Source organism: Leucoraja erinacea, chromosome 12 (genome assembly GCF_028641065.1).
Source record: "Leucoraja erinacea ecotype New England chromosome 12, Leri_hhj_1, whole genome shotgun sequence".
Lineage (NCBI taxonomy): Eukaryota > Metazoa > Chordata > Chondrichthyes > Rajiformes > Rajidae > Leucoraja > Leucoraja erinaceus.
In genome coordinates, this window is record NC_073388.1 from 51683336 (window position 1) to 51702398 (window position 19063).

Consider the following 19063-nt stretch of genomic DNA (forward strand, 5'->3'; position numbering starts at 1 on the left):
ATTAATGAAACTTTCAACCTTATAAGTGGTTAAGATGTCCAATAATAAGTGTCCATTAAAATTTAACAACAGGCAAACCAGATGAGAAAGTCAGATTCCTTCCCATGTCCTGGACAAGTGTCCTTAGCTGGAGGAGCCAAGACTAAATGGTGTAATCATGATTCACTGATAGGTTAATAGAGGGAGAAAGGCCAAAGGCATTTAAAACATACACAATTGAACATAATGTCCTAGAACCCACAAGTCCTCATACCAAATGCTCAGAAATCTCGTTAGTCTTCTAGTTGGTCTAAATGATTAAATGTCCACGACACTAATAACAAAATTATCTCTGTTTAAAAACATATGATCAAACATTTTACTACATACTATTATTAAAACTATGGTCAGAAAATACTTATTTAAATATACAATAGATTTAAAAGTTTAAAATCCATTGGCCTAACAAAACTACTTAATACAAACTGCAAGAACATTTTTTTTTAATATACAGAAATCACCAACCTTTGCCCCACCTAATAAACCAAGAGATAATGCCACCCTTGCACGGAGATCAGGTCTATCCTTTGGCCAAACATAGGTCAGCATAGCTTTGATGATTTTTCTTGTATCGGTATCCTTAAACTGAAAGATAAAATTTACAAAATTAGCACACTATTAACACTGGATAAATAGACAGCTAATATTTCTCTGTAATGATTATTGAGAAAGCAATGGAAATGGCATTGAATTGACCATTGTCCTTCTGATTCAAGATCATTATCACAGCAAACATGGCTAACAGTGTGACTCAGAAAATTCTCTTGCTATCATGACATTTTAATGTTGGTTTATATGAAATTTATCAACATACAGAATAAAAGGAATGTATTAAATTCTTTCCAGTCAAGACTCTTTTAAACAGGTAATCGATTGTGGCTTAAAGTATAAAAGGTATCAGATGACAATCCCATTTGCTTATTTTAAAACTTCATAAATATTTAGTGTTAACATACCAAATCTAGTCTTTTTGTACACAAAATGTTCAATATTTATACCACACCAATACACATTTTTCTCCAACTACAAAATGTTAACTATATCCAAATTAAGATATTGCTCAGCAAGTTTTCTAGTTTGAATGCAATTATGGATTTATAATTTCAAAATTGTTTTTTAGAAACAGCGTTTCATTGATGCATCGTCTTCCCAGTTAGTCAGTTTCAGATTAGTTTCTTTCCGTATACACCAAGGTGCAATGACATTTCCTGTTCACCTGAAGCTCAGAATAAACATTATACATCCATTAATGATAAATGCAATAACTCAAATGCACAACTACAGAGTGGAATAGTGCAATCTGAACATCATGTCATCTTCTCAGGAACATGTTAAAATATACATTAAAATTGAGATAGATATAGACAACTGAATAGAAAAAAGGAGAAGCTAAATATATTAAAAGGCTAAATCAAAGTAAGAAAGACTGGCATGGCATTGTAAAAAGGAAAGATTTTTATCAACAATGTTAAATAGTCTAAAAGAATGACATGACAATTAGACGTAAATGAATAATCTCAGAGGATGAAAGAATAGTCATAAATCCTTTGTCTGGGTTTTCACAGAAGAATGCCTTTGTGGTAATTAAAGATATGGAGAGGAGCTGAAATAATTAGACAAGATAATTATAGATAAGGATCCACTGCCGAATCGTTTCTCAACGAATGCTGCTGGGAAAAAAAAGAAAATCATTCAAATATCCTAGGACAAAAATGTTGTACCGGAGGAGATTACGATTGAAGGGTAAAAAAAGTGATCATAACTATATATGTTTAAGAAGAAACTGCAGATGCTGAAAAATCGAAGGTAGACAAAAATGCTGGAGAAACTCAGCGGGTCAGGCAGCATCTATGGAGCGAAGGAAATAAGCAATGTTTTGGGTCGAAACCCTTCTTCAGACTATACACCCATAAACTATACCCATGTGAGAGCTAAACTATATACCCATGTGAGAGCTTTTAAAGAACATGATCCAGATTAAAATTGGTAATCAGTTGGAATTACTTGGCTAGAGCAAATATATAAAAGAAATTAATAAAAAAAGATTTTAGTAAAATTAAATGGTGTATAATAATGCTATAGAAGTTATATGTGACTCAAAAAGGGTTTTAAAAGGGTGGCACATGCAAAACATGTCGATGATATAAGATGTTATGACATCAAAGAAATTATAGGGAAAATAGAAATAAATTTGGAGAAGTCACAAATAACAACAGCAGTTTATTAAAAGTATTCATTATCAATAAACATAAAGGACGATTTTGATCTGAAGGTGAATTTTAAGTCCAACATGCTGTTATGGACCTGTCCCATTTAGGCGATTTTTCAGCGGACTGCCAGTGACTGTCAAGTTGCTGGCAGTCACTTGAAAAACAAGGAACTGGAACGGCGACTGTCAGAGTGGAACAAACACACATACACACAGGGGGGCGGTGGGGGGGCGGGGCGGCGAAGAGAACTTTTAAGAAGCTAGACAACTTTTAATAAGCCAGAGATACACAGCTGTGAAGTTCGGCGGACATTTAACATTACCTGTCGGTTATCCTTGGTTTTGAAAACTCTCGCTTACGTTTTTTTTTCCCAATGAGCCAATGAAAATGCCCGCTCATCAAAGGCGATTAACTAAAACTACCTACGACTACCTACAACTACATGGCGACCCCACTACAACTTCACCTATGACTACAGGATTATCGATTTTCTCCATGGCGACCAATTTGTGGTTGCAGAAAATTTTTCAACATGGTGAAAGATTTGCGGCGACCATACTGAGGCTGCGACTAGTTCCCAGAATGTGGGAACTCCTCGCGACCATGAAGGGGATTCACCACAGACCACCAGCAAACATGGGGCGACCATGTGGCGAGCGCAGAGTCTCCTGCACTCGCCTAAAAAGTCGCCTAAGTGGGACATGCCCTTTAGGTACTTGATCTGAAGATGAAATCTTCTCCACACATTACTCACAAACAAAACAGGCTTCACTATAAAGACAGAGCCTCAATGCCAATAAAGTTATTGACTTGTGGAATTTGTTCATTTTTGTACAAACGTGTAACCCTGAGCCTGTCATTTTCAAGGAATGGCACTGATCCATCCTTTTACAAGTAGACTCCAGAGTTCAACAGTTTATTATAATCAATGCCCTGATATTTTAACAACATCAGAAAGATGCTATGTTTTGTTTAATCTCATTACCATCCTCTGTTGTCCTACAAAAACAAGGTATTTTAAACCCTCTCCCTTCCACCTTCGAGATTCTATGTTTTGTTCTTTCCTCTCTTTGCCCTAACTCTTCATTTAATTAAAATCCAATTTTCCCCTGATCTGATGAAGCCATCAACTTGAAACATTAATCCCATTTCTTTTCCTGTAGGTGTTACCTGACCTACTGAGCATTACCAGTGTATTCTGCAGTTTGAACTTTAATGGTGCAAAGTATACCTAGACACTTCACAGGAGAGTTAAAAAAACCCAACATATTTTCATTATATACAAATGGATGATTCCCGTCTCAGTGCATCTCAAGCAACATTTACCATACTTGATCAGCACCCTTTTAGAGTGCAACATATAGGAAATGCACTTCAGAAACATTGCAACATTTCTTCTAAAGCTCCAAAATTTGTAATCTCTACAGGCACACAAGGATACCACAACCACTAAATTTCTCTCTGGGTTGCCTACATTGTGTCGTTGAATAGATCTATAGAGCTTGTTACCCGTCATAGAAACTGATTACATTCTTGAACCAATGACGTGTAGGGATGGACAATGCATGACAAGTAATGCTCAAGATTTCATCAATAAAGCAAAAAATAAACTATTCCCAACATGAAATTTTATTGACATTCTTTCCGGTTAAACCAAGTCAAGAGATTTTAAAATTACAACATAATGGCACAATGATAAAACAGAAATATTTACATTTTTGGGGTCGGAATGAAGGCCTCCACCAGCATGTCCATGCCAGTCTGTCCTCTTATCCACATGTTGCCACCACTGTGCAGCCTGAAACACAGAAAAAACAAAAGATAAAGTAAAATTAGTCTAACAAAATTCAAGTTATTAACCCTTCTAATGCATTAAAACAAATTTCACTGCCGATGCCACAAAATTGACAGATTTCTTTCATTAGCATTCAACTCCATAGCTGGAAGACCTAGTCAGGAGCATGGAAAAGCAACCAGTTTTCAAACGTTTGTCACTGATATGCAGGATTGTCTAACTGATAAAGGATGGATATGTACAGTCCCACTGGCAGGATAAAAAAAATGCCTCTTCTACTTATTGATTCACTTGCCAAGAATAGAAATGTGGACAAGAATCAATCCTGCGTATAGCAAACACTAACCGAGTCCTCACCTTGGTAAAACTAAAACAGAAATACAAAAACTGAACTGTCATTCAAGATTATGCAAATATAATTCTTTTTTTTTTCTAGGTCTTTGTTGCAAAGAATACAGGTCTTAACAAGCACCAGGTGTAAAACACTATTAAACGGAGTATGAGAAAGTGTGCACAAAGGAGGCAAGACCCATATTTAATCACTGCAATAAATATGAAGCGACATCTTCCTGCACTAACACAGACAGCAGCTATAATATATATATATGCTTGGAAGGTTAGAATTTACTGTCTCTCACCAATTTCCACAGGTCATGTGGCATTTACAAGCCAGAGCCAGCTGAACAACTTAATCTCTGCAAACTCCTCTGTCAAGCTTCACAGGTTTGCGGACAACACAACCCTGATTGGACTGATCCAGGATGGGGAGGAATCTGCCTACAGACAGGAAGTGTCACATCTGGCGTCTTGGTGCCTACGTAACAACCTGGAGCTCAATGCTCTTAAGACAGTGGAATTGATAGTAGACTTTAGGAGAGCTCTCCCTCCCCTCCCCCCACTCACCATCAACAACACCACAGTCTCATCTGTGGAGTCTTTTAAGACACCATTATCTCCAAGGACCTTAAATGGGGGGCTACCATCAACTCCACAGTCAAAAAGACACAATAGAGGATGTACTTCCTGCGGCAGCTGAGGAAGCACAATCTGCCACAGGCAACAATGGTCCAATTCTATATTGTCATCGTAGAGTCTGTCCTCACCTTCCCCATCATGGTCTGGCTTGGCTCAGCCACCAAGCACGACATCCGGAGGCTGTAGCGCATTGTTTGATCAGCTGAGAAGGTTGATGGCCGCAACCTCCCCCCCTCCCCCCATCGTCGAACTGCACACTGCAAGGGCCAGGAGGCGAGCGGGCAAGATCATCTCTGACCCCTCTCACCCTGGCCACAAATTCTTTGAAGCACTTTCCTCTGGAGCCGCCACAGCTGTACTCAATAAGCAAAAGTCTGTAGCCTCCTTTTGCTCTGATATTTTATTTCATTCACATGTTTAATCTATAATGTTTTATTCTGAATGTTTAATGTTTGATGATTTATTCTTAATTGTTTACTGTATGCCGCGTTGTTACTTGCGAGCGGAGCGCCTAGGCAAATTCCTTGTAGGTGTACATACTTGGCCACTAAACATTAATTCATATTCTTTTGATCAGCCATACTGTACATCAATAACATGGGTTATTCTTCCTTCTCATCTTTCCCTCAAAACAATGTCTAATTTTCAGCAGCATCATAATTTGGATGGTAGTGGAAGACAGACAAATTACAATAAATCAGGAAATACAGGGTTCTGAGCAAGTCAGAAGCTCGGAACAGCAGCCGGTGGTACTATACAAAGATGTCCTGCACAGTTCAATAGACTGCGGAGCAATTTAGCAGAAGTGGACTGAAAATGGCTACCATGGTTAAATCTCATGAGGAACATGCAAGAGATTCATGGTCATAAGTGATAGGAGCAGCATTAGGCCATTTGACCCATCAGGTCTACTCCGCCATTTAATCGTAGCTGATCCATCTCTCCCTCATAATCCCAATCTCCTGCCTTCTCCCCATAACCGCCGACACCTGTACTAATCAAGAATCTATCTATCTCTGCCTTAAAAATATCCACTGACTTGGCCTCCGCAGCCTTCTGTGGCAAATAATTCCACAGGTTCACCACCCTCTGACTAAAGAAATTCCTTCTTATCTCCTTCCTAAAGGAACGTCTTTTAACTCTGAGCCGATGTTTGTCATGACGATAAGTCATGATAATGATATGCTAATATCTTGCCTTGATGTCAGATCGGGTGTGTGCTGTGTAAGCCACGGCTGGAGGCCATGGCTGGGGGAGATAATAAACACTGAGACCAAGGAATGTAACCTGTAAATATTGTGTCAGTATCATTATTATTCCAAATCTGAGGTGAAGTTGTGACATTGGCGATGAGGATATTTTGGATACTGAATCCGTGGCTATGAGCTGGAAAAAGATTTAAAAGGAAAAAAAATAGCAGTCGCTGGAGCTGATTTCTTAGCACTTCGTGGAGTTCCACACTTTGATCCGACAGGTGATGCGATCACCGTCAGCGTGAAGTGGAATGCTTGGCTGGAGGAATTTGAAGCTTACGCCGACAGTCGAGGGCTCTGAGGGTACGCCAGGGCAGAAGGTGCAGCGGAGAGCATTGCTTCTCTTCACCGCAGGGCCAGCAATTCGAGAAATGTTTTAAACACTCCCTGACACCAGAATGAAGGAAGACTATAACTATAAGAAAGCCGTTGATGCTTTGAACAGTCATTATGTGGTGGTGCCAAATGCTACATTTCAACGTCATTTATTCTGTAAAACAATGTAGGAAGAGGGCGAGACTGTTGCTCAATTTGTGACGAGACCCAGACAGGTGTCTGTAGGATGCAAATATGTGGCTGCTGATGTGGAGAACCAGATATTGGATCAGGTTGTCCAACATTGCAGGTCAGACAAGCTCAGAGGAAGGCTGCTAGAAAAAGGGGGTGAATTATGCTTAATGATGCTTTGCCGATTACAGCAGCACTGGAAGCTGGTGAGGGACAAATTTCACAGCATGAAATTGAAAGATTCCAAGACTGAGAAAGTTAACTGGCTGTAGACCAAGAAGTAAACCTGAACGCGAGATCGAGTGTTACAGGTGTGGCAACAAGGGTCACATAGGGAAAGATGCATGTTGTCTAGCAAAAGGTAGAACATGTAGGGAATGTGGAGATAGAGATCATTTTGTAAAGTAATGTAAAAGTGAGGCCAGGGACAAGACAAGTGATTACAACAAGAAAGGGAAGTCCAGTGAAAAGAAAGACAGATCTTCATGTCCATCACATAGAAGGTGATTTCGGAAGTGATGAAGACAGTGATGAAGCTGGTGAGAATGCGGTGAAAAGGAATTATGTTTGCATGGAATGAGAGCCATCATGAGGAAGTTGCAGTGACCATCGGAGATGTTACAGTGCCAGTGATTGTAGATTCTGGTAGTGACAGATCACTTTGGGAATGCTTGAAACAGCAGAAAATCAAGTGCATGTCAAGGAGCTGTAGTAGGAAGTTATATCCATACACCGCAGCTAAACCATTGCAGACCATTGGATGTTTCACGGCTAAAGTAGAAGTCGGAGATAGAGAAACTGAAGCAGAATTCGTGGTGATAGAGGAGGAGGGAAAACCTCTACTGAGTAGAAATACAGCTCAAGAGCTGGGAGCGCTTCACATCGGAGTGCATGTCAATTCAGTGCAGTCATATGATGACATGAGGCAGAAATTTCATTCAGTATTCCAAGGGGTTGGAAAATTGAAAGGCTGGCAAGTGAAGTTAGTCATTGGTGAAAATGTCAAGCCGATAGCTCAACCGGTGCGGAGAACGCCATTTGGACTTCGTGGAAAAGTAAAAAGGAGTTGATTGATCAGGACATTATTGAGCCAGTTGAACGTTTGACACCATGGGTGAGTCCAGTTGTGATTGTGCCAAACCCAATGATGACATTAGACTGGGCGTTGACATGAGGAGAGCCAATGAGGCAATAATCAGAGAAAGACACCCAATTCCTACAGTTGATGAGGTGCTACAAGAGTTATCAACCATAGAAAATAGGTGGAGGAGGCCATTCGGCCCTTCGAGCCAGCACCGCCATTCATTGTGATCATGGCTGATTGTTCCCAATCAATAACCTGTGCCTGTCTTCTCCCCATATCCCTTCATTCCACTAGCCCCTCGAGCTCTATCGAACTCCCTTAAATCCATCCAGCGATTTGGCCTCCACTGCCCTCCGTGGCAGGGAATTCCACAAAACTAGTAAAGTGTTCTCCAAAATTGATCTCAAGTAGGGATATCATCAGTTGCAATTGCATCTAGAGTCAAGAGAGGTGACAACATTCGTCACTCACTGCGGATTGTACCGGTTCAAAAGACTGATGTTCGGAATCAATGCTGCCCCCGAGATCTATCAGTACGAAATCTGCAGAGTGATTCAAGGTGTACCAGGAGCAGCAAACATATCAGATGACATCATTGCCCATGCATCAATTCGTGAAGAGCATGACAGGAGGTTGAAGCTAGTGTTGACTAAACTTCAAGAAGCAGGTCTCACCATGAATGAAGACAAGTGCAAGTTTGGCGTCTCTGAGATGGATTTCATGGGACTCACAAGCGAAGGGCTGAACCCAGCCAAAGCTAAAGTGAAAGCTGTTGCAGATGCATGTGAACCTCAGAATGCAACCGAAACGAGGAGCTTTCTAGGACTGGTCAATTACTGTATAAAATGTATTCCAAATTTTGCTTCACTGGCAAATCCACTGAGAAAGTTGACCAGGAAAGACGTACCATTCCAGTTTGGGAGTGAACAGAGACAGGCATTTAATTCACTGAAACAGTCTAATAAGTGCAGAAACCCTTGGATATTATGATCCAGCTGCACCAACAAAAGTCATAGCAGATGCTAGCCTGGTCGGCTTAGGAGCAGTGCTGGTACAGGCACATGCCGATGGTCCCAGAATCATAGCATATGCCAGTAGATCGTTAACCAGCGTGGAGAGAAGGTATTCTCAAACAGAGAAAGAAGCACTGTGACTTGTGTGGGCCAGTGAAAGGTTCCATGCATACTTGTACAGCATTGAATTTGAACTTGTTACAGATCACAAGCCGCTGGAAGTGATCTTTTCGACACGGTCTAAGCCATGTGCCAGAATAGATCGTTGGGTGCTGAGACTACAACAGTACAAGTACAAAGTAGTCCACATTGCTGGGAAAACAAACATCAAACAACAGGCCCCGCTGTCGAGACTGTTGAAGGATGAACAGCTGCGAGCAACATCCGCACTAGAGAGGGAAGCAGAGAACTTTGTGCGCTTTGTCGCAATTCAGTCAACGCCAGGAGCCGTGACAACAAAGGAAGTTGAGAGGGAATCAGAACATGATCCTGAACTCAGAAATCAGAGAGCGTATTCACAGTGGGCAATGGGATCAATGCCCTTACAAAGCATATGTTCCCATAAAAGATGAATTTTGTGTAATTGGTCAGTGTGTGGTGAGAGGTAGCAGATTGGTGATCCTGTAGGTACTACAACCAAGGATCGTGCCATTAGCTCATGGAGGACATCTAGGCATCGTCGGTACTAAACAGAATTTGCGGAGCAAAGTGTGGCGGCCAGGGTGTGAGTAAGATGCCGAAAATTTTGTCAAGACATGTCACGGATGCCAAATCACAAACCGGAGCAACCCACCAGAACCAATTAGAAGTACAAAGTTGCCAACAGGACCATGGGTTGACGTAGCTGTTGACTTTCTTGGACTACTTCCAACATGTGAATCAATTATGGTAGTGGTAGACTACTATAGTAGGTACTATGAGTATGCAGTGGTGAAGTTAACTACAGCAGAAACAACTGTACAGGCATTAGCAGAGATCTTCGCCAGACACGGGTTGCCTGTCACATTGTATTCCGACAATGGACCACAGTTTGTTTCTGAGACATTTGCTGAATACATGGGAATCACAGGCATCCATCATCACAAGGTGACTCCGAAATGGCCACAAGCTAACGGAGAAGTAGAGAGACAAAACCAGTCCATAGAGAAGAGGATACGAATCGCCCATGCTGAAGGGAAATACTGGAAGGAGGCACTGTTAGCATTCGTAGCTGTACATCGGCCGATCACTCACTCAACGACAGGGCAAAGTCCAGCAGAAGCTTTGTTTGGAAGGAAAATTTGCACTAAAATACCAGAAAGATCATGGAAGACCAGGAGATGCGAGACTGTGATGCCGAAAAGAAAGATGCAGCAAAATGGTATACCGACTTGAAACAAGGAGCCAGGCACTCTGAAATAATTCCTGGGGATGATGTGCTTGTGAGGCGAGATGATGGCGGCGAGATGATGGCGGTAAGATAAACACTCCTTACATAGAAACATAGAAAATAGGTGCAGGAGTAGGCCATTCAGCCCTTCGAGCCTGCACGCCATTCAATATGATCAAGGCTGATCATCCAACTCAGTATCCTGTACCTGCCTTCTCTCCATACCCCCTGATCCCTTTAGCCACAAGGGCCACATCTAACTCCCTCTTAAATATAGCCAATGAACTGGCCTCAACTACCTTCTGTGGCAGAGAATTCCAGAGATTCACCACTGTGTGAAAAACGTTTTTCTCATCTCGGTCCTAAAAGATTTCCCCCTTATCCTTAAACTGTGACCCCTTGTCCTGGACTTCCCCAACATCGGGAACAATCTTCCTGCATCTAGCCTGTCCAACCCCTTAAGCATTTTGTACGTTTCTATAAGATCCCCCCTCAATCTTCTAAATTCTAGCGAGTACAAGCCGAGTCTATCCAGTCTTTCTTCATATGAAAGTCCTGACATCCCTGGAATCAGTCTGGTGAACCTTCTCTGTACTCCCTCTATGGCAAGAATGTCTTTCTTCAGATTTGGAGACCAAAACTGTACGCAATACTCCAGGTGTGGTCTCACCAAGACCCTGTACAACTGCAGTAGAACCTCCCTGCTCCTATACTCAAATCCATACCATTGCCAGCCATACAATGTTGTATCGAGGAGCAGCAGCATGGTGACAGTCAAGTCTCCAGAAGGTGGTAGCTACAAGAGAAATGTATAGAGCGTCAAAAAGCACATGTTCAGAGACACTCAAAATGAGGTAGCCCAAAATCCACCAAGAGCTACTGATTCAGAGGGGCCAGACGACATCCAGTGACCGGTGTTCCTGAGACAACCAGCATTTCCGAGGTGGTGAGCAGAGAAGGTGTCTGGGTGACAACGCCTTCGCAGATTCAACAGGCTCTGAAGCTTATTTGCCAGCTGGTGGACCAAAACGTGAAAGGAGAGTCCCCAAGTGATACAACGATTTCGTATTATAGGTTATTGTTTTGCTTAGTAATTATACAGATGAATATGACATTTGGTTAAAGGCAAAGGAAGCTTACAGGTTATTATTTGTATTAAGGGAAAAAACTATTAGTTTGTATTTGTATAAGTATTTAGTTAGTGTTTCACAGGCTATGCTGTATTTGGCTAATCATTCTTACGAGTAAAGAATTGTTTGATTGTGCAGTTGTGTTATTATGATGAAGTTTATTAAGGTTATAAGAGTGTAAAAAGTTGCACTTGTTTTGTAGTTGTAATGCATCTGTTTCATGAGTTATTGGAACACAAATGAAAACACAATATGTTTTGTAAAAATTTAATCGGAAAGTATATTAGAAAGAATACATATTAATTTAAAGTTTAATTCTGGTAAAGGAGGGATGTCATAACGATGAGTCATGATAATGATATGCTAATATCTTGACCTTGATGTCAGCTGACTTGAAGGTCAGATCGGGTGTGTGCTGTATAAGCCATGGCAGGATGCCATGGCCGGGGGAGATAATAGACACAGAGACAAAGGAATGTAACCTGTAAATATTGTGAGTATCAGTATTATTCCACATCTGAGGCGAAGATGTGACAATGACCTCTAGTCCTAGACTCTCCCACTAATGGAACTTAACCCAGAGTAAATATGTTCCCATAAAAAGGGTAGGACTGCTAAATCTAAAGCCCCTGGATGACAAAGGACATATAGATGCCATGTTGCAAAAGAACAACGTATCAATCACCGAGAGGTCAATGTATCATAAAGTCTGGAAGTGCATTAAAAAAATGTATAAGCAAAATTAAAAGGGAAATTAGGAAAGAAAGGAGAACGTATGAAAAATTAGATGCAAGTCAAATAAAATGTATTTGCATTTACTTTGATAACTACATAAAGAAAGAGCATAGGCAATTTGGTACTGCAAGGGTTACCCACACAAGTGAGATAAGCAAACACTTTGCAACAGTCTTGATAAAAGAGAATTCAGCACCTGATTCAGCACCCAACATGATTAATTTTTCACTCACTTCATTCTCCAATACATTTTCCCGTCTCAGTCTGATAGGACCTGTAATAACATTTGTTCATCTTTTCGTTTCTACAAATATATGATAGCTCCTACAATCTGATTTTGTGTTTCAAGTAAGCCTCCTCTCATATTCTACTTTGCCTTTCCTTACCAATGGCTTGGTCCTCCTGTGCTAAATTTTGAAATGATCCCAATCCTCAGGTTCACTTATTTTGGTAATGATACAAGCTTATTCCTTTAGATTCATAATGACAGCACAGGAGGCCGCCATTAGTCAACTGGGTCTGCACAGGCTCTTTACCAGAGAAACTCATTAACTCCACCTCCATTCTTTGCTCCTCCTCCACAATCTTGCAAATTGTTTCTCGTGTTATTTGTCAAATTCTCTCTTGAAAGCCATAGTGGAGCCTGTCTTCATCACATCCATATTGATTGCATTCCCAATTCCAATCACACACTGCATCAAAAGGTTTTCCTCATGCCACTATTATTTTCTTTCCTTTATATTTTATTAGTGTGACCTCCAGTCCTCACCCCTTACACAATACCGACCCATTCGGCCCAGACTAATCATTTTATAAGCCTCTATCAGCTAGCAGCTTCTCTTCCCCAAAGAAACTAATGGTATGTATCCTTGTAACTATAGTATTACATTCCATAAATCCTACTCACAAATCCTTATTGGATCTTCTCCAATGCTTTCACATCCTTTCCACAATATGGAGACAATACTCCAGTTGAAGTTGGACTACTGGTTTATAAAAAGGCCCAGTATGAATTTCCCACTTCCACATGTCACTATTAACAAAGCCCAGTATGTTGCACGCCTTAACTATTTTCTCAATTCAGTTCATAATTTTCCAAATAATTTCCATAATTAACAAAAAGCAGCAGCATCTGCGCATGCAGCAAGAAAGAAAAGTTGTGTAAAAAATTTTTTAATCCCCTCCACACACACACATACATAAATTCTGCTAGAATGGATTTTATTCCACGTCTCATATTTGTGGTTGGTGATTGAGTGAATTCCTGAAGGGAATATGTACTCAACCCGAACAACACTTTGATAATGCAATTAGGTTGTATACATTTTCATTTATTACTATTAATTCAGCTTCCTTGTAGCAAATGTACTTCAATTGATTAATTTAGGATAGTCATCGGCATCTTCATAAAAGTTCAAATCTTTTTTATTTATTTTTTATCAGAAGCAATTGTACAAGAATAAAACAGTCAGCATATAAAATTATACAGTTAATGTACAGCTTCAATTTTAACTTGAAAATAAAGGAAAACAAAAGAGAAAGAGCAAGAGAGAAGAAAATGTGAGAGGTGCAAAGATAGGACCCCTAGACTACCAAAGTAGTGTAGCCAAAGAGTGGATAAAAGAAAGAAAAAAAGAAAAAGAGAGGAAAAAGTGGTGATATACCTGCCTCTCGTCCCACCCCCCTCCCCCCACCCAACCCATAGTTGGAAATAAATCCAAAGTTGTGTTGCGCCATACTATCCTTGTAAAAATTCGAACAGTTCAAATCTAAAGCTGATGAGAGAGGACCTGCTGAAAAGACCAATGGAAATCTTATATTACTAAAAGTCTGATCTTGACCACTTCCTGTTTTTGTTTCATGATTTAAGAAAAAACGCCGCCACTTACGGCTGCGATTTTTGGCCATCGTACTCAGAGTTCCCCTCTGCTGCACAGGACAAGAGGATTTTTACCATCGATGAAAAATAAAAGAGTTATTAATGTTTAAAAAATGTTGAGATTATCTCTGCTGCCCCTGCTGGTGGGAGGGGGGAGGGACCATAAAACCCGGAAGTGTTGTTCCTCAGTCAGTCTCTGCAAGATGGGGAAGTGAGAATGTCACGTCTCTCAGTCTGAGCTGTGAATAACACTGAACACATGTCTACTAAACTGTGAGTGTGGTTTTACTGACATTGAGTGCCCTTAATGTGGTTTGAAAATGAAAATGTGGTTGGTTTGAAGTAAAAGGTTGGTGGGGGTTTGGGTTGAAGTAAAAGCACTGCAAATGGTTGGTGGGGGTTTGGGATTGAAGTAAAAGCACTGCAAATGGTTGGTGGGGTTTGGGATTGAAGTAAAAGCACTGCAAATGATTGGTTGGGGGCTGGGTTGAAGTAAAAGCACTGCAAATGGTTTGTGTCTGAACTTGACAACTTCTTGTTTGCACTGTATGTTGATTTTGGATAAAATGCTACCACTTACAGCTGTGATTTTTGGCCATCTTACTCAGTCCCCCTCCGCTCATCAGGTGCAGAGGATTCTTCCCATCAATAAAAAATAAAAGTGTAAAAGTAAAAGTTCAAAAAATGTTGAGAATTCTGACAATCACGCCATGAAGGCCACACGAGGGAAGGGGCAGGGACGAGGTTATCCCTCATATCCCCCCCCCCCTAACAAAATTGTGGAAAAAATTACATGGACAACATATAACTTGGTGTATAATTACAAAGGTGCTTGTGACATTAAAATGTTGCAAAAGCCATCATACAAGTGATTTTCTTTTTACGGCTGATTGACAAGTAAAACTAGAGCACCAGAGAATGACCAATGCCAAACAAAACTAGCAAAGCAGCAACACCCAAGTAAAGAAATGCATGATTAAGCAAATTACAAAATGTCATCTAACTTCTATGGTTCCAAAGGTAACAAGAACTCCATTTTGATTCACCAATGTTTGAAACAATCGATCAGAATATTTCTTTCTAGTTCAGTCAATAGTTGCAAATTTTGAATCACATTTTGAGAAATTTCAGTTTGCACACTTCAAGCCAACTCATGTTTATTGACATGCACAAGTACAGTGGAGGTACAGATGTAATGAAAATCTTGCTTGCAAAACATCACAGGTAGATATTCATACAGCACATAAAAACATAAATCATTTGTAAATTACACATCTATGAGACAGTGAAAAACAAACAAAAACATTAGTACAAAGCATTTATCAAGCAACGAGTTCATGATAATGCTAAAGGTGGTCCAGGATGTGTTAGCAAATTGAATTCGAAGGGTAGAAGATAAGGTTGATTGTAGATTTTTTTTTTCAGGTTGAAGGCCTGTGACAAGTCAGTTGTGCAGGGAATTGGGTCCATCATATTTTGTTACTTACTTTAATGATTTGGATGAGAATGTAAGTGGCGTTAGGGATTATTCAGGAGTTCTGAAATTATGTGGATGTAGTAGGCATTCTAACTGAGTATCTGTGTTAATGTGCGGTGCAAATGTTAATCATTTTGAAATTAAAAGTACAGCTTTGTAATCGAGTAGAGCTGCCTATTGACATGACCATAACATATTCATGTAAGTATCAGCCCATTGTAAGATAACAGGGTATTATCAGGCATACATCAAAACAGACACGTTAAGTTACTTTGCACCATTGGGACAAAGATGAAGGAAATGTCCAGACCAGACCAGACTTATTTGTCACTCTACACATCAAACACGGTCAGTGGCACATTTGTCTGTCTGGCAATAATAGGACAATTGGCCTACTCAAGACTAACTTTGGCTTGCCTGGGTTCCCTGTCCTCAGAGGCTTTTAGACCATCAATGGAATGAATTTCACACAGAGAGTCGTGAATCCGTGGAATTCTCTGCCTCAGGTGGAGGCCGGTTCTCTGGATACTTTCAAGAGAGAGCTAGATAGGGCTCTTAAAGATAGCGGAGTCAGGGGATATGGGGAGAAGGCAGGAACGGGGTACTGATTAGGGATGATCTGCCATGATCACATTGGATGGCGGTGCTGGCTCGAAGGGCCGAATGGCCTACTCCTGCACATATTGTCTATTGTCATTTGGAAACAGCAAGGGCTTTTAGATCATCCATGGAATTCATTTGGATTCTGCAAAGGTGTTAGAACATTCAGAGATGTACTCACTTACATTGCATGTGTAATTCCATAGAATCTTGTGTTTCAATGGAGACGTATTTTATTAAAAATCAGGACAGGATTTAAATACATCAAATGAATGCGGCAGGCAACATAAAGGAAAATCCCATAAATTCTGCACATTTATTAAGAGCACAGGGAGGCTAAGGAAAGAGCAGTTCTCCTTAAAGATCAACAAGACTGTCTTTGTGAAGAGCCATGGGAGAAGAGATCTTTAATAACTACTAGTGCAGACCCTTTGGGTCTGTTCCCGCAATGCGCGGTTGCGAGTGGAGGGGGCGGCCTGAGGCGTCACACACACACACACTAACCACCCCCATTGATATTATATTAAGAAGGGAGGGAGGAGAGGGGTAGGGCCGCCCAGCAGCCGTTGGCCTCAGAGAGAGCCTCAGCTCCATGGCCTCACATCCTCGGCACTTCAGACCTCGAATATGGGGAGGGAGGGTGGAGTGGGCGGGCGGGATCCCGAGTGAGCCTGCGGGCCGCCAGCGAGGACGGCGAAAAAGCAGCGGGGGGACCAGCCGATCTGTGGCTTCCACCAGCGTGACAGAGAGCCGGGGGGGGGGGGGGGGGGGGGGGGGGGGGGGGGGGGGTGGGGGGGGGGGGGGGGGGGGGTGGGGGGGGGGTGGGGGGGGGGGGGGGGGGGGGGGGGGGGGGGGGGGGGGGGGGGGGGGGGGGGGGGGGGGGGGGGGGGGGGGGGAGAGGAGAGCCGGGGAGCAGCAGCCGTTATGGTCCCGCAAGGTTGAGAAGGTGGATCTACTGGAATTTGGATAGACAAAAATTGATTAGGGATAGTCAGTATAAAGCTGTGCAAGGAAAATCATGTCTCACAAATCTATTGAAACTTTTGAAGAGGTACCCAAGAGGTTTGATAAGGACTGGGCTGTGGGCATTGTCTAGCAAGGCCTTTGTCAAGGTCCCACACGGTAGAATGAAGGTTTAGATTCCATGGGATCCAGGGAGAGCAAGCTCAATGGATACACATTTAGCTTGATGACAGGATGATGGTGGAAAGTTTTTATTTAGACTGGAGGCCTGCGATTAGTGGGGTGCCATTGGGATTGGAACTGTGCACATTTTTGTAAAGGATTTGGAGAAGAATGTACAAGGCATAGTTAATAAGTTTGCAGACAACATTAAAATACCAAATATTGTAGATAGTGAAGAAGGTGAACATGATCAACAGGATCATGATCAACTAGGTAAATGGCCAACACTGGCAAATGGTATTCAATTCAGACAAGTGCGTGGTGCTATACTTTAGGAAGTCAAATCAGAGCAATACTTTCATAGTAGCACCTTTAGTACTGTTGTAAAATAGATGGACCAAGGAGTAGAATTACATATCGCCCTGAAAGTGGTGTCACTGGAAGACAGGGTGGTGAAATTGGCAGATAGACACAAAATGTAGGTGTAACTCTGGAGCATCTCTGGGGTGAGGAATGGTGAAATTGGCATGTGGCACACTACCCTACATTAGTCAGGGCAAGCATAGTTGGGACATTATGTAACAGTTGCACATAGCATTGGTCATTATATTTGGAATACCGAGTACAGTTTTGTTGTCCTGCTATAGTAAAGATACCATTAAGCTGGAAAGATCGCAAAGACAACATACGAGATTATTGCCAAGACTCAGTGGTCTGACTTACAGAGAAAGGTTTGGCAGGCAAAGATTTTATTCTTTATAATTTAAGAAAATGAGGTGGATAAAAGCATGAGGGGCATAGAAAGGGTGAATACACAGTCTTTTCCCCCAGGGTTTGGATGAGATTTAAAAGGAACTCCATTTACAAGTTCACAGATGGGACCACCATAGTGGGTCTGAACTCAAACAATGATGAGACATAAAACAGGAAGAAAAAACGACGGTTAGTAACATTGCGTCAAAGCAATAACACCTCCCTCAACATCAACAACACAAATGGGCTTGTTATTGACTTCCGAAACAAGGTGTTGTATACGCCAAAGATCTTATAGCGGAGCTCTGCTACAAGATCTTTGGTATACGCATCAGTCAGCACAAAGATACCAAAGTGGAGGTGGTCAAGAGTTTCAAGTTACTATTTGTTCTGAACCAACCACATTGAAGTTACAGCAAGAAAGTGCACCAATGCCTCTGCTTCCTCAGAAGTCAAAGGACGTTTGCACGACTCCAATGACCTATATCAACTTCAGATGCAATGGAGAAAGCATCCTATCTAGGTGCATAACAACTTGGTTTGGCATTAACTCTGGCCACAACCTTAGAAATAGCAGAATTGTGCATATAAACAGGCAATGACACAAGCCAGCTTCCCCCACATAAACTCAATTTTCACTCATGTCGCCTTATGACAAGTTACACCCCAGCCATTCCCTCTTCTCCTCTACATCAGGCAAAAGATACATACAAAACCTTAAAAGGACAAATCACCGGATTCAGGATAGCTTCTTCCCTACTGATCAACCTCTAGTAACACACGGGCACAGCACCGACCTCCCAAGATATCTTAATAGGGCCTTTGCACTTTTTGTATCTCCACTTACTCTGCAGCGGTAGTGCTACAACACTTAAACACTGGTATTTACAATAACTCTGGTATTTTTTCTCATTGCACTACCTTGCGACTTGATTGTACTCATGTACAGTATGATTTGACTGGATAGCATATAAAGCTTTTCTCCATAATCGTAGTACATGCGACAACAAAACAATATCAATAACTGTTTCCACCTGACCTCAGACATATTGTCTCTCAAAACACTGATGTTACTTTAACCACACATGGCCATTGGGAAACTGACAAGTAGTAATTTTG

At 41.3% G+C, this 19063-nt stretch overlaps 1 protein-coding gene across 1 annotated transcript in view; it reads right to left on the reverse strand.

Annotated features, from left to right (window-relative positions):
• The window catches only part of abcb7 (ATP-binding cassette, sub-family B (MDR/TAP), member 7), a 75065-nt gene that overhangs the window by 55109 nt on the left and 893 nt on the right, over positions 1 to 19063 (reverse strand). The window contains 2 exon segments of the mRNA XM_055644136.1: positions 505 to 624; positions 3964 to 4047. Coding sequence (XP_055500111.1) covers positions 505 to 624; positions 3964 to 4047 — 204 coding nt within the window.